This window comes from Bos mutus, unplaced genomic scaffold, assembly GCF_027580195.1.
Source record: "Bos mutus isolate GX-2022 unplaced genomic scaffold, NWIPB_WYAK_1.1 CTG731, whole genome shotgun sequence".
Taxonomy (NCBI): domain Eukaryota; kingdom Metazoa; phylum Chordata; class Mammalia; order Artiodactyla; family Bovidae; genus Bos; species Bos mutus.
This window is the reverse complement of record NW_027220209.1, coordinates 1640-24328: the sequence shown is the minus strand read 5'-3', so window position 1 is coordinate 24328 and position 22689 is coordinate 1640. Positions and strand designations below refer to the sequence as shown.

General features: G+C 43.5%; 1 protein-coding gene across 1 annotated transcript; it reads right to left on the bottom strand.

Annotated features, from left to right (window-relative positions):
* Nucleotides 1-2881: 2881 nt before the first annotated feature.
* LOC102274555 (melanoma-associated antigen B4-like) lies at nucleotides 2882-18000 on the bottom strand. The gene is given in 3 exon segments (XM_070367028.1): nucleotides 2882-3485; nucleotides 15461-15949; nucleotides 17972-18000. Coding segments are annotated over 3 exon segments (1122 nt in total).
* Nucleotides 18001-22689: the final 4689 nt, after the last annotated feature.

Genomic DNA, 22689 nt, shown 5'->3' with positions numbered 1-22689 from the left:
CTGTGGTGTTGAACAAGTCTCTTGTGAGTCCTTGAACTGCAAGGAGATCAAACCAGTCAATCCTAAAGGAAATCAATCCTCAATAGCTGAAGCTGAAACTCCAATACTTTGGCCACCTGATGCGAAGAACTGACTCAGTGGAAAAGACCCTGATGGTGGGAAATATAGAAGGCAGGACGAGATGGGGCCAACAGAGAATGAGATGTTTGGATGGCATTACTGATTAAATGGATGTGAGTTTGAGAAAGTCCAGGAGTGAGTGGGTGATGGACAGGGAAGCCTGGCATGCTGCAGTCCATGGGGTCGCAAAGAGACAGGCACAACTGAGCAACTGAACTGAACTGATGGCTGGCTCCACCAGTTCTCATTCAGGCTCCTCAGCTTGACTCCTGGGAAGACCTGTATATCCTCCCTGTCTTCACTATTACTGTCCTCACTTTTCTGTCACCCTGAGGGGGATTGACAGTTGCCTCCGCTCAGCCTGACATCTATCCAAGTGTCTGCCAGTACTGACAGCAGGGACAGACTGTGGTTGCCCCATTGTTATGGTTTTCATGTTCCCCTGCATCCTCTGGTCCTCTCCCTAATGACTAGACCACCTGGAAATTTCCCCTATGCCATGTCAGCCAACCCTATACGTAAGCCCATAGCACCCTCAGTACCCAGGTGTAGAAGTCCGAGTAGGCCATGTTTACCCACAGGTGTTTTGAGGGGCTTCTGAGAACTAACAGCAGAGGGCAGGATGCTCTGGCCTCCCTTGCCCTGGGGACAGTGACCTCGAGAGTACTGTCTCTCTCAGGGTCTGGGCCTCTTCCCCATATCGACCGGAGTCCTCCCAAGCTGGAAGCAAGTGGGTGACACATCTGGCTACCTCTGCCTGGGGCTCCCAGATTTGAAACGGTGCTGGGGCTGTGTGTCCCTTTCTCCTTTGGGTTGGGGTTCCCCTCGGTCCTCTCTCCAGGTCCTCACACTGATTTCCAATGGCCTAGGGAGGCCTGTTTTCTCATGCTACAGCCTTGAATTTCCTGAGACCACCTCAGAGGATGTGAAGGCTCCCTCGTGGGCATGCCTGCCTGTGGTCACTCATGGCTGACACTAGGGGAGGGATTCTGTGGTGTCCCCACTTTTATAATGTGAGTGGGTCCCTTAGTCCTCATGGTCCTCTGCTTGACTCTTGGCCTGAACTGGAATTCCTCCAGAGGCTGGCCCCTGAGCCCAAGTTCCTCACCTCCTGAGATGGTCTAAATGTGTGGGGTGCATCATGCTGGCATTCCCAAATTTGCCAATGGGAGGTGTCGAGTGGTAGGGCTGTGTTCTAGGTGCAGTCCCTATATCCTCATTTGGAGTCACTAGTTTTCTATTCTGTACTGAGTGAGGCTTCTCCCAGTAGACCAAGTCTCTCACCTCCCTGACACCACTCCCAGTGGAAAGGGGCACTTCAGCCAGAAAGCTTTGTCCTGGACCATGTATGGCTGACATCAGGGCTGGGTCTTCAAAGTCTCCTCTGTTCTGGGCTAAGTAATCCTCTAGCCCCTCGTTCAGGGACCTCATCCTAACTCCTGACTGGACTCAGACTGCACCCTCCACTCATCCGAGGCTGTGTTCCTCAGAACCAAGGCATTAATTTCTTGGAAGTTCTGGATTGGAAGACAGGATGAGCCAGATGTGTGCAAAGCTATTGGGGTCTTCTGAGGAGCAGAACATTATAGGGCTCCACTCTTCTGGAGTCAGTGGTCCTCAGTCATAGCTCAGGTTTCTTACCTTAACTTCCAGTAGCATAGGGTTAGGGTAAATCCTATCCTGCATGAATGCTGGAATGCATGTACTACATATAAAGCAGTGGCATAGTCTTTAATAAGTATTGGTCTGTAATAACTGCAAGTTATGATTATTATAAACCCCTGAAATACCACCTACCCATCTGAGTTTATTTTTAATCTGTGAAGATAGCAGAGAATATTCAGTGAATTAGGACAAAAGAAACAAATATTCTTAAATTAGCTAAATAAGTCAAAGTTTTTTTTTATTTTTACTAATAGAAAGTTTAAAAGAAATAAGGTAAACAACAACTTAAAGACATTTTCCTCCACTTCTTTTTGTTTGTCAGTATTTTCTGTGGTCGTCTTTTGCATTACCATGAAAATCTCTCCTTCAGTGCCCTGTTACCTACTTCCAGATCATGGAGACAATAAAGATGGTTTGTGAATCTCTTTTACATCTACCAAAACTGTAACTTTAAAACTCTTAAAACAGCAATAAATGTAACAGCAATATCATTACCCAATTAATATTCTGAACAAAAACAAACTTAGAAGTTAAAACATTTGGAGAAAAGGAAATAAATAATGTGTAGAAGTTAGTCATGTAAAACAGTAATGAGATCTAAACTTGGTTTGCTTCACCCCTACTACCTTTCACTCTTTAGAAGCTTGACTACTCTTCAAGAAAATTCTGTTCCAAAGTCATGTTACCTTGTTTGGATTGTGAACAATCTATTCAGTACTTCCAATGTGTTTTACAAATACCCAGACTGTGGCTTTCAAAACTTTAAAACAGCAAAGACCTATGATTTATATGATCCATACATTTGTATTCTGAAGCACAATAAACCTTATCAAAAGTAGTAACATTACAAAATACTTACCACCTCCCTCATCTCTTTACCTATCTACTTTAAATCATCTTTCACTAGATATTTCTCCTATGGATAAAGGGGGAAAGATACATATTTTGTTAAAATGAACTGCAGGTAAACTCCTTTCTACCTAAAACTGTAGGAACACATAGGTATTGTTCCCTCCACCCCTACTACTCTGCACTATTTAGGAGCTAGATTGCTCTGTTCCAACACAAAGGGAACAAAGTGCCCTGGCCTCCCTCCTTAGATGTGGGAGGAGCTGCAGGACTTGGCCCTGGGAGGGGCACTGGCCTCAGCCATAGCTGGATCCTGCATTGCAACTCTCAGCCCTGCTCTCTCTGCCTAATCTCTCAGAGCCTCATCATAGAGATCTCGGAAGTAACTAGGGACCGTATCATGGGTCTTGGCCAGAACCTCCAGCACTTTCATCTTACTGGTCTCAGCACAAGCTCTTGGGCCCCACAGGAACTCATAGTGTGGATGATCACTATTGGGCACCTGGAGGTACTTCAGGTACTTCTTCTGCACCAGCTCTTTGGTGATGAGCCTTCTGGGCTCCCCAAAGATCAGGTGCTTCCTCCCAGCATAGACCCCCAACACACTGAGGAATTCCCAGACCTCCTCCTTGGTGGCCTGGTTCCCCTTCATGAAAATGAACCCCAGGAGCGCCATGAGGAGTCTGGATTTGGGCAGCCCCTTCTCATCACTTGGACCTTCGTCACCCCCGAGGCTGAGCTTGCTGATGAGGACATAAATGTTCCTGCTGTGGTCCACTTCCTTCAGCTCCAGGCCAAACACCAGCTCCATGCACTCAAAGGCTCTCCTGAGGATCTCAGGGAAGTGCTGCCTGTACTTCCTGTTGATGACCGTCAGCAGGGTGTTCTGTCATGGGCTCCTTCATGCCGTACTTCTCCAGCAGGAACTCCACCAGCATGCTGGCCTTCCTGGTCAGAGGATCATTGAGAATGCTCTGAGTGGCCAGGGCTGCCTGGGAGGCACCTGCACTTTCTTCCTCTGGGCCCTGGGCTCCTTCATCAGATCCTGCACAGGAAGCCCCTGCATCAGGAGAGCTAGTGCCAAGGCTCCCTGAAGCTTCTGGCTTTTGCCAGCAGCAGGGGAGCTCGGGGGAGAACCCTGAGGGCCAGAAGAGGGAGAAGAGGGGCCCTCCTCTTCTGCGGCTGCAGCAGCACTGTTCTTGGCCTCCTGGGGACACTGAGTGTCCCTCTGGATCTGGTGGCGTTTCACACGGGCATCGTACTTATTGTTGTGCCTCCGAGGCATGAGGACACAGGTCTCAGACTGCAGGTGGGCATGCAGGCAGGAAGGCCGGCACCAAGGGCACCTAGAGTAAGGACAAGAAGATTCCGTGAGCACCTTCACCCGGAAGAGTCCTCCCCGGCTTGAACCAACGCTGCCTCTGAGGGGTCTTTCAGGCCAGTGCTCTAGAACCACAGGGCTCCTGTTCTCCTGGTGAGCCTATCCCCTAAGACCCCTGAGGAGGATATGAGAGTGAGCACTGGGGCACAGCCAGACAGCCCTGCCTGGGTGTTAGAGGGGGCCTGTCAGGGCTGGCAGGGGAGGCAGGTTCTCTCAGTTCACATTTAGAATCAGGATGAAAATTGGGACAAGACTCCCCCATATCCGAACCCCACCCCCACCACTCCGCACATACCCTGTTCCCTCTCCTGCTCTGAAGTTGACACTGCCTCCTTTGTTGTCACCCCAGAGGAAGAGAGGAGGGAGTACTCAGCCCTCCACCAAAGGGTCCTGGGATCTGCCCCTCTGCTGTCCGGCAGCTGCCCCTTTATGATCACACCTAACTCCCTCTCAGACTGCAGCCCCCTTCCCTCTGTTTGGCCGGAAGGAAATGCTGAGCACAGGGGAGGGTCCTGAGTGGTCCATGTGATGGGAAGGATGGTCGTCACCCTGACTCCTCCCAAGCCCTGACATCCCCCCTCTGCTGACTGGCTGCCAGCTCCTCGGACCGTGGTCCCCTCCTCGCTGTGTCCCGTGTCCTCGATCACAGTAAGGGAGCCCCTCATTCTTTAGAGCTGCCCGGGTGCTGCCCGGATGGTCCACGTCTGAGTCTCAGTGGTTGGGGTGTTATGTGTAGCCACCGTTCTGGGGCATGGAGACCCTCAGTCCCCCGAATGTCCCACCTTCACTCCACAGGGCTCGTGGCTCTCACTCTATTGAGCAGAGCCAGAGTCCAGCAGAGCCTGACTGAGGCATTCTTCCCTGACACCCACTAGGGGTTAGCGGATGGTCTTGTGGCCTAAGAACTAGGCTGGATCCTCTGGTCTGAGAGCAGGGGCAGGGTGGCCTGAGGTTGTACAGTCCCCTTTTTTTGGCCGGAAAAGGGGTTGGGGGTGCGGAGATGTGTCCCTGCTCTAGTAACTCACGTCACCTCCAACTTTGACAACTGATGAGACTTGGGACTCCTCTGTCTGGTCACCGTCCACAGCAGCTCTCAAAGATAAGGCACTCTCAAAGATGGTGTCTCACTCCAGCGTGTTTAGGAAGATGTCACTTCCTGTCATGCACATCTGAGCTCCAGGAGGACACCAGGGGCGGGGCCTGGGTGGGTGGGGTTCCAGGGGAGTTTCCTGCAGCATTGGCATGGGAGTTTTCCTTGACTCTTAGGAGGTCCTGGGACGTCACTGTGATGAGCTCAGTCAACTGGCCTCACTCCATGCCTCTCACTTCTGTCAGCAACCCCGGGAGAGAGTATTTAGGAGTCCGAGCCTACAAGCCTTCGTGGAGCTCTGGAGACTGACAGCGAGGGCTCTCTGGGGCCCCTTCTTCTGTGCTGAGTGATGCTCTCTGTTCTTTGTGTCTTCCCTTGACCACTGTAGGTGCTGGGCTAGGGCCCATCTGCTGACCTGAGGACAAAGCCTCACATGGAAGACATCAAATCCCCAGAGTCCTGGTGTGACGTGCACGTACGTCTCATCTGGACACTTCTGCCTGATGCTTATCTGGACACTTCTGCCTGAGGCTTCCTGGAAATGGCTGAAGCAGGTAAGACGAGCTGAGAGTGAAGGATGGGAGACTGTCTTCTGTGGTGTGGAACCCCTCACATGTCACTCAGGATCTTCATATTGACTGCTAGCAAGGCCTGGAAATCCTTCCCTTTCTGGCATGAATCCACCCCTGTCCCCAACCATGCCCCACACAATCCCAGAAGAGTAAGTGAAGGAAGGGGATCCTTCGCCTGACAGTTCTCACTGTGGGCTCTTAGTTGACCACAGGGGCATTGCTCTTAAGTTCTGAGATGAATTTCTGTCCTTTTGTATAATTACTGTAATACTAGTCTTTCTCTTTTGGTCCCTGCACAATAGTCTATTAGGGTGACCATTGAAAAGGCACAGTTGTAATCCACTAACATTCCCTGGTGACTCAGGTGGTGAAGAATCCGCCTGCAATGTGGGGACCTGGGTTCAATACCAGAGTTGGAAAGATCCCCAGGAGGAAGGCATGGAAACCCAATCCGGTATTCTTGCCTGGAGAATCAAAATGGCCACAGGAGCCTTTCAGGCTATAGTCCATGGGGTTGCAAAGTGTTGGACACAGCTGAGCAACTCAGCAAACACACAACAAAGTTTGTGCTGGTTTTTTAATGACCTCTGGGCCATACTGCTACATCCAACCCAAACTTTGGTGCCCCATGGTCCTGGCATGGGGCTCTGAGATGCTGCCTCAGATACCCTCAGTGAAGCAGTAGAGATTCATGGTCCAAGGGCATACTTGAAGAATCAGGGGCTCAACTTTCAAGCCTCTTCCAGCTTATCTTGTTGTCTGCTTCCCTTGTAGGCTGCACACCTATGTCAGCCTCAGAGTACTCCCCAACGTGGGCACTCATATGGCCTAGTTCAATGGAGACCTATTGTCCATCAGGGATTATGTAATTTTGTGTTTTTGCTTTTGTTAATAGTTTTCTTTATTCCTTGTGTAAGTTTTCCATGTTTTTTTTTTTTTTTTTTTTCTGGATCCAGGAAATAGCAGCCCATGGTTGATTGGGGTCTTAGCTGCTCTGCATGTGGTATTAAATCTGTAAAGGAGTTAAGGAAAAGTGAGCCTTACAATATCTGCTCCTCCTGAATACACATAACATAGTATTTTGTTTGACACCTGTTTTTCCTAAGGCTCTCAGGGAATTTTGTTGCTTCCATCTGGGCTGTATACATTGTTTAAGGTTTCTTTGTAGGTATATTTTTTATATGGTTGCTTTTGTTTATGTTGTACTTTCTATTACATGATCTGAGCAATTGTTGATTCTTCCAGAGCAGTCTCTTGACTTTGCTGTGTTGATCTTTTTATACCAGATGTCTGAAGTTCCTTATATTTGTCAATATTTTCTGTGCCTGTTCCCTAAGCATTTTAATCTGAGGATCAAGTTTTTACCATCATCTTCTGCTTTTCATTTTCCTGAATCTTATTTATTTGGCATTTTTGTATATAACTTGGTACTGGCTATGTGTTCTTATCCATAGATTTTTTTTTCTATTTTTCAAATTAGTAGAGCTTTAAAAAATTGTTTTAATTGGAGGATAATTGCTTTATAATGTTGTGTTAGTTTCTGTTACACAACAGAATGAATCAGCTATAAGTATACATAGATCTTCTGCCTCATTAGCCTTTCTCCCACCCACTCATCTCACCCCTCTACGCTGTCACACAGCACCAGGCTGAGCTCCCTGTATTATATACAATTTTGCACTTGCTGTCTGTGGTACACATGGTACTCTATATTTGTCAGTGCCACTCTCAATTCATTCCACCTCTCCTTCCCTTGCTGCATCCACATAACCATTCTCTACATCTGTGTCTCTATTCCTGCCCTGCAAATAGGTTCACAAGTACCATTTTCTATATTCCATGTTTATGCATGAATATACACTCTTTTTCTTTTTCTGACTTACTTCACTCTGTGTAACAGGCTGTAGGTGCATCCACCTCACTACAAGTAACTTAAATTCATTCCTTTTTATGGCTAATATTCAGTTGTATACATCTACCACAACTTCTTTATCCATTCATCTCTCAGTTTAAATCTAGGTTGTTTCCATGTCCTGGCTATTGTAAATAGTGCTGCAATGAACTTTGGATACAGGTGTCTTTACAGTTATTCCTTTCTCAGTGTATATGCACAGTATTTCTATTGCTGGGTTATATGATAGCTTTAATCCTAGGTTTTAAAGGAATCTCCCTACTGTTCTTCATAATGGCTATATCAGTTTCCATTCCCACCAACAGTGGAAGAGAGTTCCCTTTTCTCTAAGCTCTCAGTAGCATTTACTGCTTGCACAATTTTTGATGATGGCCATTCTGACCATTATGAGATGACACCTTAGTGTAATTTTGATTTGCATTTCTCTCATGATGAGTGTTGTGCATCTTTCCATGTGGTTGTTGACCCTTTGTATTTCTTTTTTAAAAGAACAGATTGAGGATTAGAAAAACGGTCAGCAGATAGTATAGACAGTTCCCATCCAGCCACTCTTCCTCCACTTGGTATCGTCTGTTATTAACATCTTGTATTGGTTCAATGGATACGAGTTCATTTGTCACAATTGATCTACTAATATCAATACCTTATTATTAACTATTGTCCATTGTTTACAATGTATTTTACTTTATGTGTTTTACAGTTCTTTAGTGTTTGACAAATGCATATTTTGTACTCAGCCAACACGGTGTCCTGCAGAGGAGCTTGAATCCCCTGTGGATCTCCCATGCTCCACCTGTCCATCCCTCAAAACCTCACTTGGAACCACTGACAACTACTGAACTTTTTACTCTTTTAAAGGTTTGCATTTTCCAGAATATAATATTGATGGCATCATACAGTATGTCAGCTTTTTATACTGGCTCTTTCTGCTAATCAATATATGTTGAAATTTCTCTATATCTGTTTATGGTTTGAAACTTTTTTTTTTCAGGGCTGAATAGCTTTCCATCATGTAGAGTACCATAGTTTCTTTAACCACTCATCTGCTGAAGGTCATCTTTGGTGATTTTTAGTTTTTGGCAACCATGAATTAGTCTGCTATTAAAATTTGTTTGAAGGTGTTTGGATGGGCATAAGGTTTTGACACTTTTGAGTAGATACCCTAGCGTTCATTTGCTAGATCATGTGATAAGACTATGTTTAGCTTAAAATAAATTGCCAGTTTCCAAAGTATTTATATCACTGCATTCCCTTTAGCAATGAGTTAGAGTTCCTATTTGTCCACATTTTTGCCAGTATTTGATATCGTGAGGTGTTTTTTTTTTTTTTTGTTTTTTTTTTTGCGTTAGCCCTATTATTGGCTGTTTTTATATTGTTGTTTTGATCTGAAATTCCCTGAAGACATATGATGTAGATCATCTTTTCATATACTCTTTACCATCTTTTATATTCTTCAGTGAGAGGTCTATTCAGCACTTTTAAGCATTTTTACATTGACTTCCTTGTTTTCTTATTGTTGAGTTGTAAGTGTTCTTTGTATGTTTTTGCTACATATTTATTTTCAGATATGTGTCCTACAATTCTTTCTTCCCAGTTTGTGACTTAGCTTTTCATTCTCTGAATACAATCTTTGTGTGAAATTTTTTTCTATTAATTTATTTTTCTGGTTTTGAAATTAAAATGTAATGCTGGCCTCATGGAAGGAATGAAGAGGTGTTCCCTTTGCTTCTATTCTCTGAAATAGATTGTAGAGAACTGTTATCATCTCTTCTTTAAATTTTTGTTATATTTCATCAGTGGAATCATCTGGGCTTGTTGCTGTCTTTATTGGAAGCTTATTACTTATAGATTAAATTTCTTTAATAGAGGCAGACCTATTCAAACTATGTATTTTTCCTTTCAAAATTTTGGTTAGTTATATCCTCAAGCAATTTCTTAATTTAACTTTTATATTTGAAGGTACAAAGTTGTTTATGATATTCATTTATTATCCTTTTAATGTCCATCATATCAGTCATCATGACTCTTCTTTCATTTCTACTATTCATAATATAATTTGTGTTTTCTCTTTTTTTTCTTGATTATGGTGCTGAGACTTTTATCATTTTTTTTTTTTTTTAGAGTTACAGCTTCTGGTTTTGTTGTTTTTCTCTATTGTCTTCTTTTTTCCAGTGTCATTAATTTCTGCTTTATTTCTTTTTCCTCTTTTTCCTTTCACAAGTTTACTAAGATGGAATGGTAAATTATTAATTTTAGGTTTTTCTAATATAGGCATTCAATGCTGTATATAGCTCTTTACAGATTTTGCTATATCCCACAACTTCTGATAAATTGTAATTTTGTTTTCAGTTAGTTGAAAATATTTCAAGACTTATTATTAGATTTTCTCTTTGGCCCACATGTTATTTAGAAGTATATTTTTTTAATCTCCAAATACTCTCAGTGTTACTGCTATCATTTTGTTGTCAATTTCTAGTTTATTTTGATCCCAGTGTGAGAGCAGTCTTTATATTATTTCTATTCTTTTAAGTTTGATAATGTGAGTTTCAGAGAAGGCAATGGCACCCCACCCAGTTTTTGTCTGGAAAATCCCATGGACAGAGGAGCCTGGTAGGCTAGAATGTGATCTGCAACCCACTTGTTCTTGCCAGTCCCAGGGACAGGGAGCCTGTTCCATGGACACGAATTTGAAAATGTGAGTTTTATGGCATGAATGTTCTGTCTTGCTGTATGTTATGAATTTGAAAAAATGTCTGCTTTAGATTCTATAAATGTCATTTAGATCTAGTTCAACTACACCTTACTGATTTTCTGCCTACTGGGTCTGACAAATCCTAAAAGACATGTGTTGACATCTCTAGGTGTAAGAGTATTTCTGCATCATCAATATTTGCCTTGTGTATTTTAACACAGTTTTTTTTTGGTCCAAACACATTAAGGGTTGTTATGATTTCTTTGAGAATTGACCACTTAATCATTACATAATGCCTATCTTTACTCCTGACTTTCTTGTTCTAAATACTGCTTTGTTTGAAGTAAATTTAGGTAGTCCACCTTTTTTTTCCCACTCATATTAGCATGGTATAGTTTTCTCCATCACATTATTTTTAATCTATTTTATCTTCAAATTTACAGTGGATTTCTTATACACAGCATAAGGTTAGGTATATTTTTGTTGTTTTAATTCTTTTCATCAATATCTTCCTTTTAATTGGTCTATTTAGACTATTAGCATGAAAAGTGATTATGCATAGTATTGGATTAACAGTATTTGTAACTGTTTTCTATTTATTGAACTTATATTTTGTTCCTTTTTTGATATTCTTTTTCTGCATTCTCTAGTTTTGAATCAAGATTTAACTGTATTTTGTTTTCTGTTCTTTTTGGCATATCAGTTATACTTCTTAACATTTTTAATGGTTTCTGTAGAGTTTGCATCATACAATTGCAACTTATTCAAATCCTCTTAGAGTAACACGATCCTGCTTGAAGGTTGGTCCGTGTATCTCATAGCAGATATTCCTAGTTCTTCCTCTTCTGTCCTTTGTATCATTTCTGCCATTTATTCCTTTTATTCAGAATATATAATCACTGGATATATTGTAGTTATATTATTATTTTGGAAAAACAGCTATGTTTTTGCTCAACTGAACATAATAAAAAGCTTTATGAGATCTTCATTTATTTTTTCTCTAACTCTGTTACATTCCTTGTGTAGGCAAAGTTTGTGACCTGTATCATTTTCCTTTTCCCAGAAGAATTTGTTTCGGCAATTCTTGCAGAGTAGATCTACTGGTGACAACTTTCCATCAGTTTTTGTTTGTCCATTTAAGGATCTGTTTCTCATTACCATTGAAGGATTTTTTTCCTGTTACAGAATTCTAGGTTGATTTTAGTGTTTCTTTTTTTTTCTCTCTCTCTCTCTTTCAATGATTTAAAAAGTTAACTCTAGACTGTATTGGTGTTTTTCTTTCTGGCTTATAACACACATTTATGAAATTTAGAAAGATGGTAACAATAACCCTTTTTTTTCAGTCTTATGGACTCTGTGGGAGAGTGAGGGGGTGGGGAGATTTGGGAGAATGGCATTGAAACATGTAAATATCATGTATGAAACGAGTCAAGGTTCGATGCTCTATACTGGATGCTTGGGGCTGGTGCACTGGGACGACCCAGAGGGAGGGTATGGGGAGGGAGGAGGGTTCAGGATGGGGATTTAGGTATACCTGTGGTTCATTTCGATATTTGGCAAAACTAATACAATATTGTAGAGTTTAAAAATAAAATAAAATTTAAAAAAAACTTAAAAAATAAATAAATAAAAAGTTAACTCTAGTCTTTTCATGATAGCATGGTTTCTGAAGAAATGGTCGTGGTGGTTTAGTAGCTAAGTCATGTCTGACTCTTGTGACCCATGGACTGTAGCCTGCCAGGCTCCTCTGTCCATGGGATATTCCAAGCAAGAATACTGGAGTGGTTTGCCATTTCCTTCTCCAGGGGATCTTCCTTACCCAGGGATTAAACCCAGGTCTCCTGCATGGCAGGCAGTTTCTTTAGCAACTATGCTACCAGGGAAGCCCTTTCTGAAGAAAAACCTTAGGTAATTGTTACTCTTTTTCCTCTCTAGTTTTTTTTTTTTTTTTTCCCTCTACTATTTCTCAAGAATTCTCTTTTTCATGGTTTTCTGCAGTTTGGGTATGATATGCTTAGGTGTAGATTTTATTTTATTTTTTTGTTTGTCCTGCTTCATGTTCTCTGAGTTTTCTAAATCTGTGGTTTACTGGCTCTCACTAATTTGGGAAAATTCTCAGTCATTATTAATTTATATATTCTGCTTCTTTCTCTATTGCTTCTTATATTATTCCCATTCTGCATTGTTTTTTAGTTGCTAAGTCTTTTCTGAGGCTTTTGTGATGCCATGCACTGTGGCCCACCAGGCTCCTCTAGTTGTATACATTCCTTGTTCCTTGTAATTCTTCCACAATCCTTGATTACTGTTCTTTAAAATTATTATTTGGTTGACACTTTTGTGACCACAAGCACTATAGCCCACCAGGTTCTTCTCTCCATGGGATTTCCCAGCCAAGAATACAGGAGTGAGTTGCCATTACCTTTTCCAGGGTATCTTCCCCACCCAGGGATCAAACCTGTGTCTCCTGCATTGGCAGGTGGATTTTTTACTGCTGAGCAACGAGGGATGGTATAAGCTATGTGAATTATGGCTATTCTAAAATCCTAATCTGATATTGAAAATGGTATCCTATATCTGAGTGTGATTAATTTCTTTCATTGTTTCATCAGACTAGACATTCCTGCTTTTTAACATAGTTTACAATTTTTGGTTGAAGGCTGAACATAAGTTATTGGATAATATGAACTGATTTAACTGGGCTTTTAGCATGAGAGTTTATGTTTATCTCAATAACAGGTATGTTGTGTTTGTGTGTTTGTATGGGTGTGTGTGTTCACACTGTGTTTACTGTTTGCCGTTACTGTAGGTGCCTGACATTTCAATTTCTCTGTTGCTTTTCTTCAGTCACTAACTCGTGTCTGACTCTTAGCGATCCCATGGACTACAGCATGCCAGACTTCCCTGTCCTTCACTCTCTCTTAAAGTTTGCTCAGACTCACATCCATTCAGTTGGTGAAGCCATCCAACCATCCCATCCTCTGTCACCCTGTTCTCCTGCACTCAATCTTTCAGAGCATCAGGTGGACAGATTATTGGGGCTCAGCTTCAGCATGAGTCCTTCCATTGAATATTCAGGGTGATTTCCTTTAACATTGACTGGTTTGATCTTCTTGCTGTCCAAGGGACTTTCAAAGTCTTCTCCTGTACTAGAGTTTGAAAGCATTAATTCTTGGGCACTCAGTCTTCCTTATGGCCCAGCTCTTACATTTGTACATGACTACTTGGAAAAGTCATAGGTTAGACTATAGGTACCTTTTTTGACAAATTGATATTTCTGTTTTAAATATGCTGTCTAAGTTTCACATAGCTTTCCTTTGAAGGAGCCAGCATCTTTTAGTTTCATGCCTGAAGTCAGTATCCACAAAGATACTGGGGCCCAAGAAAATAAAGTCTGCCACTGTTTCCACTTTTCCACATCTACTTTACATGAGATGATAAGAACAGATGCCATGATCTTAGTTTTTTGGGTGTTGACTGTGAAGCAGGCATTTTCACTCTCTTCTTTCAAACTCATCAAAATGCTCTTTAGCTCCTCTTTGATTTCTTCCTTTAGAGAGGTATCATCTACATATCTGAGGTTGTTCATATTTCTTACAACAATGTTGATTCCAGCTTGTGATTTATTAGGCCAACATTTTGCATGATATAATCTGCATAGACGTTGAATAAGCAGGGTGACAATATACAGCCTTGATATCCACCTTTCCCACTTTTGAACCAGACCACTGTTCCATGTGCTGTTCTGTTACTTCTTAAACTTCATACATGTTAATTTGGCAACAGGCATGGTGGTCTAGTATTCCTGTCTCTTTTAGAATTTTCCACAGTTTGTTGTGATCCCCACAGTCAAAGGCTTTCAGTTCAGTCACTCAATTGTGTCCAACTCTTTGTGACCCCTTGGACTGCAGCATGCCAGGCTTCCGTGTCCTTTACCAACTCCTGGATCTTGCTCAAACTCATGTCCATCAAGTCAGTGATGCCATCCAACCATCTCATCCTCTGTCATCCCCTTCTCCTCCTGCCTTCAATCTTTCCCAGCATCAGGGTCTTTTCCAATGAGTCATTTCTTCACATCAGGTGGCCAAAGTATTGGAGTTTTAGCTTCAGCATCAATCCTTCCAATGAATATTCAGGACTGATTTCCTAAAGGATGGACTGGTTTTATGTACTTGCAGTTCAAGGGACTCTCAAGAGTCTTCTCCAGCACCACAGTTCAAAAGCATCAATTCTTTGGTGCTCAGCTTTCTTTATAGTCCAACTCACACATCCATACATGACTACTGGGAAAACCATAGCTTTGACTAGATGGACCATTGAAGGCAAAGTAATGTCTCTGCATTTTAATATGCTGTCTAGCTTGGTCATAGCTTTTCTTCCAAGGAGCAAGTGTCTTTTAATTTCATGGCTGCAGTCACCATGTCTAGTGATTTTGGAGCCCAAAAATATAAAGTCTCTTACTGTTTCCATAGGTTCCCCATCTATTTGCCATGAAGTGATGGGACCAGATGCCATGATCTTAGTTTTCTGAATGTTGAGTTTCAAGAAAACTTTTTCATTCTCCTCTTTCACTTTCATCAAGAGGCTCTTTAGTTCTTCTTCATTTTCTGCCATAAGGGTGGTATCATCTGCGTATTTGAGGTTATTGATATTTCTCCCGGCAGTCTTGATTCCAGCTTGTGCTTCATCAAGGCTGGCATTTCACATGATGTAGTCTGCATATAAGTTAAATAAGCAGGGTGGCAATATACAGCCTTGACATACTGCTTTCCCGATTTGGAACAAGTTTGTTGTTCCATGTCCAGTTCTAACTGTTGCTTCTTCACCTGCATACTGATTTCTCAGGAGGCATGTAAGGTCATCTGGTATTCCCACCTCTTTAAGAATTTTCCACAGTTTGTTGTGATCCACACAGTCAAAGGCTTTGGTGTAGTCAATAAAGCAGAAGTAGATGTTTTTTTGATGATCCAATAGATGTTGGGAATTTGATGTCTGGTTCCTCTGCCTTTTCTAAATCCAGCTTGAACATCTGAAAGTTCACAGTTCTTGTATTGTTGAAGCCTGGCTTGGAGATTTTTGAGGATCACTTTGCTAGCATGTGAGATGATCTTCCTTCAGCTCCAGGCCAAACACCAGCTCCACGTGCTCAGAGGCTCTCCTGAGGATCTCGGGCAAGGGCTGCCTGTACTTCCTGCTCACGACCTTCAGCAGGGCATTCTGAGTGATGGTCTCCTTCTTGGTGTACTTGTCCAGCAGGACCTCCACCAGCATGCTAGCCTTCCTGGCCAGAGGATCTTTGTGAGTGCTCTGAGTGGCAGGGGCTGCCTGGGAGCCACCTGCATTTTCCTCCTCTGGGTCCTGGGCTCCTTCATCAGATCCTGCACAGGAAGATCCTGCACCAGGAGAGCTAGCAGCCATGGCTCCCTGAAGCTCCTGGTGATCGCCAGCAGCAGGGGAGCTTGGGGGAGAACCCTGAGGGACAGACGAGGGGGAGGAAGGGCACTCTTTTCCTGGGGCTGCAGCAGCACTGATCTGGGCCTCCTGAGTGTCCCCCTGGACCTGGTGGCATTTCCCGTGGGCATGGTACTTATTGTTGTGCCTCCGAGGCATAATGACACAGATCAGGAACAGCAGGCGAGAATGCTGGCAGGAAAGCAGGTAAGGATGGCACCTGGAGGAGGGATAAGGAGATATTGTGAGCACCTTCAGTGGGGAGAGTCCTCCCCGGCTTGAACCAAGGGGCCTTCTGCAGGGTCCTTGAGACCAGGGCTCTGGAACCTACAGGGCTCCTGTTTTCCTGGTGAGCCTGTCCCCTGAGACTGCTGAACCAGAAGTGAGAGTGAGCCCTGGGACCCAGCCAGACACCCCTGCCTGGGTGTTAGAGGGGGCCAGTGGGGCTGGCAGGGGAGGCAGTTTCTCTGAGTTCACATTCAGAGTCAGGATGAAAACTGGGGCAAGATCCCCATATCCAAACCCTCCCCCCACCCTGTTCCCTCTCCTGCTCTGAAGTTGACACTGACACCTTCCCTGTCACCCGGGAGGAGGAGAGGAGGGAGTGCTCAGCCCCGACCCAGGGGTCACGCGACCTGCTGTTCTGCTGCCTGCAGGCTGCCCCTTCAAAACTAAGCTCTAACTGCCCCTCTCAGACTGCAGCCCCCCTTCCCCGTGCTAGGCTTGGAGGAAGTGCTGGCCACAGGGGAGGGTCCTGAGTTGGCCATGTGATGCAGAGGATGGTCATTACCCTGACTCCTCCCGAGCCCTGACATCCTCCCTCTGCTGACCTGCTGCCAGCCCTTCGGAACGAGGTCCCCTCTTCCCCGAGTGTCCCGTGTCAGTGATCCCAGTCAGGGAGCCCCTCAGCCTTTAGAACTGCCCAGATGCTGACCAGTTGCTTTGTGGCCAAGTCATGCTGGGTAAGGGGTTAGGCGTGGCTGCCAATCTGGGGTATGGAAACACTCAGTCCCCCCGTGGGTCCCTCCTTCACTCCACAGAATCCCGGTCTTCCCTCTACTGAACAGAGCCAGGGTCCAGCAACCCCGCACCCAGATCCACCACCCCTGGATCCAGGTTATGTCCCGAGAACCCACGTGCGTAGCCGATGGACATTGGACCTAAGAGCCAGGTCCAAGCCTCCGGGCATAGAGCAGGTGCCGGGTTGCCGGGGGCTGTGAAGTCCCTCTCTTTTCAGATGGAAAAGGTGTTGGGAGTGCCAGGGCATATCTTTGTAACTATCCAGTGCACTTGTAACTCATGTCACCTCCGACTTGGACCCCTGATGAGACCTCGGACTCCTCCCTCTGGTCACAGCTACAGCAGCTCTCAAAGATAGCAGCCCTCTCAAAGATGGCATGGCACCCAGCATGGATAGGGGCCGTCACTTCCTATCATGCACATCTGGGCTCCAGGAGGATAGCAGGGGCGGGGCCTGGGTGGGCGGGTTCTGGGGGAGTTTCTGTCAAGAGGGGGGATGTGGTCCCTTCTTCAACTCATAGTGGGTCCTGGGATGTCCCTGCTGATCTCAGTCAACTGGCCTCACTCCTTACCTCTCACTTCTCTCAGTAAACCAAGCAGGAAGAATTTGGGAGCCCGAGCCTGACAGCCTTCCTGGAGCTGCTGAGACAGACAGTGAGGACACTCTGGGGCTCCTTCTTGTGTGCTGAGTGATCCTCTCTGTCCTCTAACCCTGTCTTCCTTCGACCATAATGCTGCATTACGTCCCATCTGCTGACCTGAGGGCAAGACCTCACCTCCTGCTGTCCTTCAGTCGTGTCCATAATCTGCTGACCTGAGGGCAAGAACCTCACCTGGAAGATGAAAGTGAAAAATCCAGTCCTATCCGACTTTCGACCCCATGGATTGAAGTGGCTCCTCCATCTATGGGATTTTCCAGGCATCCTGGGTCATCTGGAAGATGTCAAATCCACAGATGCCTGGTGAGAAGTGCACCTGCATCTCATCTGGACACTGCCTAAGGCTTCCTGGAAAAGGCTAAGCAGGTAAGAGGGAAGGAAGGATGGGTGAATGCCTTCTGTGGTGTGGAACCCCTCACATCTCACTCAGGATCTTCATATTGACTGCAGGCAGAGCCTGGAAACCCTTCCCTTTCTGGTATAAAACCACCCCTGTCCCCAACCATGCCCCACACAATCCCAGCAGAGAAAGTGAAGGGGCTCCTTAGCCTGACGGTTCTCACTGTGGGCTCTTAGTCGACTGCAGGGGCATTGCTTGAAAGTTCTGAGATGAATTTCTGTCCTTTTGTACAATTACTGTGATACAGGCTTTTCTCTTTTAGTCCATGTGTGACAGTCTCTTAAGCTCATCATTTACAAGGGCCAGTTGTCATCCACTAACAAAGTTTGTGCTGGTTATTGCATGACCTCTGGGCCATACTGCCATGTCCATCCCAAACTTTGGTGCCCCATGATCCTGGCATGGGGCTCTGAGATGCTGCCTCAGGTTCCTTCAGTGAACCAGTAGAGGTTCATGGTCCCACGGCCCAGTGGAAGAATCAACTGCTCCAGTTTAAAGCCTTTTCCAGCTGATCCTGTTGTCTGTTTCCTTTGTGGCCTGCACACCTGTGTCAGCCTCAGAGTACTCCCTGACCTGGGCACTCACAGGGTCAAGTTCAATGGAGACTTATTGTTCCTCAGGGATTATTTAGTTTTGTGTTCTTGCTTTTGTTAGTAGTTGTCTTTATTCCTTGTATAAGTTTTCCATGGTTTGTTCTGGGTACAGGAAACAGCCGCCCATGGTGTGACTGTGGTCTCAGCTACTCTGGATGTGGTACTCAATCTGTAAAGGATTTAAGGAAAATCAACAGTCTTACAATATGTCCTCAGGAATACACAAAACATACTATTCTGTTTGAGACTTCTTTTTCCTAAGGCACTCAGGAAATTCTTCTTGTTGCCTTCATGTAGACTGCATACATTTTTCTAAGGTTTCTTTGTAACTACATTTTTCATATTGTTGCTTTTGTTTATGGTGTGTTTTCTATTACATGGTTTGAGTATTGTCGATTCTTCCAGACCAGTCTCTTGATTTTGCTGTGTTGATCATTTTATGCCAGATTTCTGAAGTTAGTTATATGTGTCAATGTTTTCTGTGCCTGTTTCCTAAGAATTTTAATTCGAGGATCAAATTCTTACTGTGATATTTTGTTTTTCATTATTGCTGACTTTTATTCATTTTGCATTGGTGCATGTAACTCTGTACTGGCTATGTGTTCTTATCCATAATTTTTTCTAGTTTTTAAATTAGTAGACTTTTAAAAAGTTGTTTTTATCGACAGATCCTTGCTTTATAATGTTGTGTTGTTTCTGCTATACAACAGGATGAATCAGCTCTACCTATACATATTCCTCCTGCCTGATGAGACTTCCTCCCACCCCCTCATCTCACCCCTCTAGGCTGTCACACAGCACCAGGCTGAGCTCCCTGTACTATATAGCAATTTCCCACCAGCTATCTTTTGTACACATGGGACTCTATATTTGTCAGTGGCACGCTCTCAATTCGTCCTACACACGCCTTCCCTTGCTGTGTCCACAGGTCCATTCTCCACATCTGTGTCACTATTCCTGCCCTTCAAATAGGTTCGTGAGTACCATTCCTACTTTCCATGTATATGCGTTAATGTACATTACTTTTCTGTTTCTAACTTACTTCGCTCTGTAAACAGGCTCTAGGTGCATCCACCTCACTACAAGTGACTTAAATTAGTTCCTTTTTATGGCTAATATTCCATTGTATGTGGCTACCACAACTTCGTTATCCAGTCATCTGTCAGTTGAAGTCTGCTTTGCTTCCACGTCCTGTCTATTGTAAGCAGTGCTGCAATGAACACTGGATACAGGTGTCTTTTCAATTATTCTTTTCTCAGTGTATATGCCCAGTATTTCTATTGCTGGGTCATATGGTAGTTTTAATTCTAGTTTTAAAGGAATCTCCCCAGTGTTCTCCATAGTGGCTATATCAATTTCCATTCCCACCTTTTCTCTAAACTCTCCCCAGCATTTACTGCTTGTACAATTTTTGATGATGGCCATTCTGACCTGTATGAGGTGCCACCTCATTGTAATTTTGATGTGCATTTCTCTCATGATGAGTGATGTAGCTCCTCTTTTCATGTGTTTATGAGTTTGTTGCCCCTCTGTATTTCTTTTTTAAAAGAACAGATTTAGGATTGGAGAAAATTCAGCAGATAGAATAGAGAGGTCCCATACAGCCACTCTCTTCCTCCACTTGGTATCTTCTATTATTAACATCTTGTATTGGTTCAATGGATACAAGTTCGTTTTTTACAGTTGATCAACTAATGTCAATATGTTATTATTAACTATTGTCCATTGTTTACAATACATTTTACTTTTTGTGTTTTACAGTTCTTTAGTGTTTGACAGATGCATGATAGGATCAACTCAGCCAACACGGTGTCGTGCAGAGGAGTGTGAATGCCCTATGGATCTCCCATGCTCCATCTGTTCATCCCTCAAAACCTCACTTGGAACCCTGACAACTACTGAACGTTTTACTCTTTCTAAAGATTTGCATTTTCCAGACTGTAACACTGATGGACTCATACAGTATGTAGGCTTTTTATACTGGCTCCTTCTGCTAATCAATATACATTGAATTTTCTCTATAACTTGTTATGGTTTGAAATGTTTTCTTCCAGGACTGAATAGCATTCCATGTAGCTTACCATAGTTTGTTTACCCACTCGTGTACTGAAGGTCATCTTTGGTGATTTCAGTTTTTGGCAGCTATGACTTATTCTGCTATTAAAATTTGGTTGAAGGTTTTTGGATGGGCTTAAGGTTTTGGCTCTTTTGAGTAAATACCTTAACGTTCATTTGCTAGATCATATGATAAGACTATATTTAGCTTAAAAGAATTTGCCAGACAGTTTTGAAAGTATCAGTATCACTGCATTCCCTTTAGCAATGAATTCATTTTCAGGTAGTTTGCCTGTTTCCTCTTCATTGATTTGGACTTCTGTGTTTCTGGTTTGTTCCTTCATTTGTGTAGTATTTCTTTTCCTTTTTTCATTATTATTATTATTTTTTTAATTATCATGTTTGAGGTCTCCTTTTCCCAGGCTTCAAGGTTGAATTCTTTCTTCCTTTTTGTTTCTGCCCTCTAAGGTTGGTCCAGTGGTTTGTGTAAGCTTCTTATAGGGTGAGATTTGTGCTGAGTTTTTGTTTGTTTGTTTGTTTGCTTTTTCCTCTGATGGGCAAGGCTGAGTAAGGTGGTATTTCTGTCTGCTGATGATCGGGTTTGTATTTTTGTTTTCTTTGTGGTTTAGATGAGGCGTCCTGCAGAGGGTGCTATCAGTGGTTTGGTGATGCCGGGTCTTGTATTCCTGTGGTTTCCTTTGTGTCAGTTCTCACTATTTGATATCCTAGGGTTAGTTCTCTGGTAGTCTAGGATCTTGGAGCCAGTGGACCCACTCTAAAGGCTCAGGGCTTGACCTTGAGTTTTGCGTGGGTCTATACATTCTTTTCTGCTGGTCATGTACTCCTGTCCACTCTCAGCTGGTATTCTGCATGCACTTCTGTGTCTGAAGGTGTATTCCTGATGTATCCATGGAGAGAGATGTATTCCACATCCACCAACTCCTCTTGCCATCTTGTTCCTCCTGGGCAAGATTCGTGAGAGTCCCTTGGACTGCAAGGAGATCTAACCAGTCAATTCTAAAGCATATCACTCCTGAATATTCATTGGAAGGACTGATGCTGAAGCTGAAACTCCAGTATTTTGGCGACCTGATGTGAAGAACTGACTCATTGGAAAAGACACCGATGCTGGGAAAGATTGAAGGCAGGAAGAGAAGGGGACAACAGAGGATGAAATGGTTGGCATCACCTACTCAATGGACATGAGTTTGAGCAAGCTCTGGGAATAGGTGATGCACAGGGAAGCCTGGCATGCTGCAGTCCATGGGGTTGCAAAGAGTCAGACACGACCGAGAGACTGAACAGAACAGATGAGTCATCAAAATATTCTTGTCATTCCTATATTTTCTGGATGAGTTGAAGCCTTCCTTGCTGCAAGGCTGATTCCCTTACGGTGGCAAAGAAAGTGTGAGAAAATGTGTTCTCTGCTTGGTTTATCAAGTGTGATCCAGGCACACATTTCCCTGGGCAAATTATACGAGCTTTAACCAAAACCTTGCAGGCTTCTTGAAATTATCATTGTCCCTATGAGCCACAAACTTCAGGGAGGATTGACAGAAACAATACAAAAACTGGACTCTGGCAATATAAGAATTAGGAACATGGGGCTTAATGAATTACAAATATGATGATAATTTTCCTGATTTTTTGAAAGATTACTGTCTTTTAAAAATCTTTCATTTTCTAGATATAAGGAAATTTTTTAACACAGCAATTTGATAAATTGTACCTTTGTCATTAGAATTGAAACATTAATTTTTCTCTCCCTACCATATCACTCCAGAAATTAGAAACTCTCAGTGTTCTTATTTTCTTAGGAAAATTGTTATTTTTCAAAAGTTCAGTGAGAATCTGTTCTTGTAGCGGGACACAAGTGGAAACAGTGATTACACTACTGAGACTTTGACTGGAATGTCATATTTGACAGACACAGGTAGACTTGGATATGACCAGATAACTTGAGGAAACTAAGGTTAACCATAGGGAGCCATAAAAACCCGTTGGAAAAACAGCCTGGGACCTTGCTGACAGAATTCCCATCAGCCTTACCAGGTGAGTAAGGAAGATCACTTCTGGCAGGCACAGGAACTTTAGGATGTTTTGGGGACTTCAGGAAGAGAGGAATTCATCCAGATCTCTAGGTTTGACAACAAGTCTTTGCTGTGGCTTCCTAGCCTCAAGAGGCTATTAAAATTTCCTTCTGGAGACTCCTTATGAACCATTTCAGCAAAGC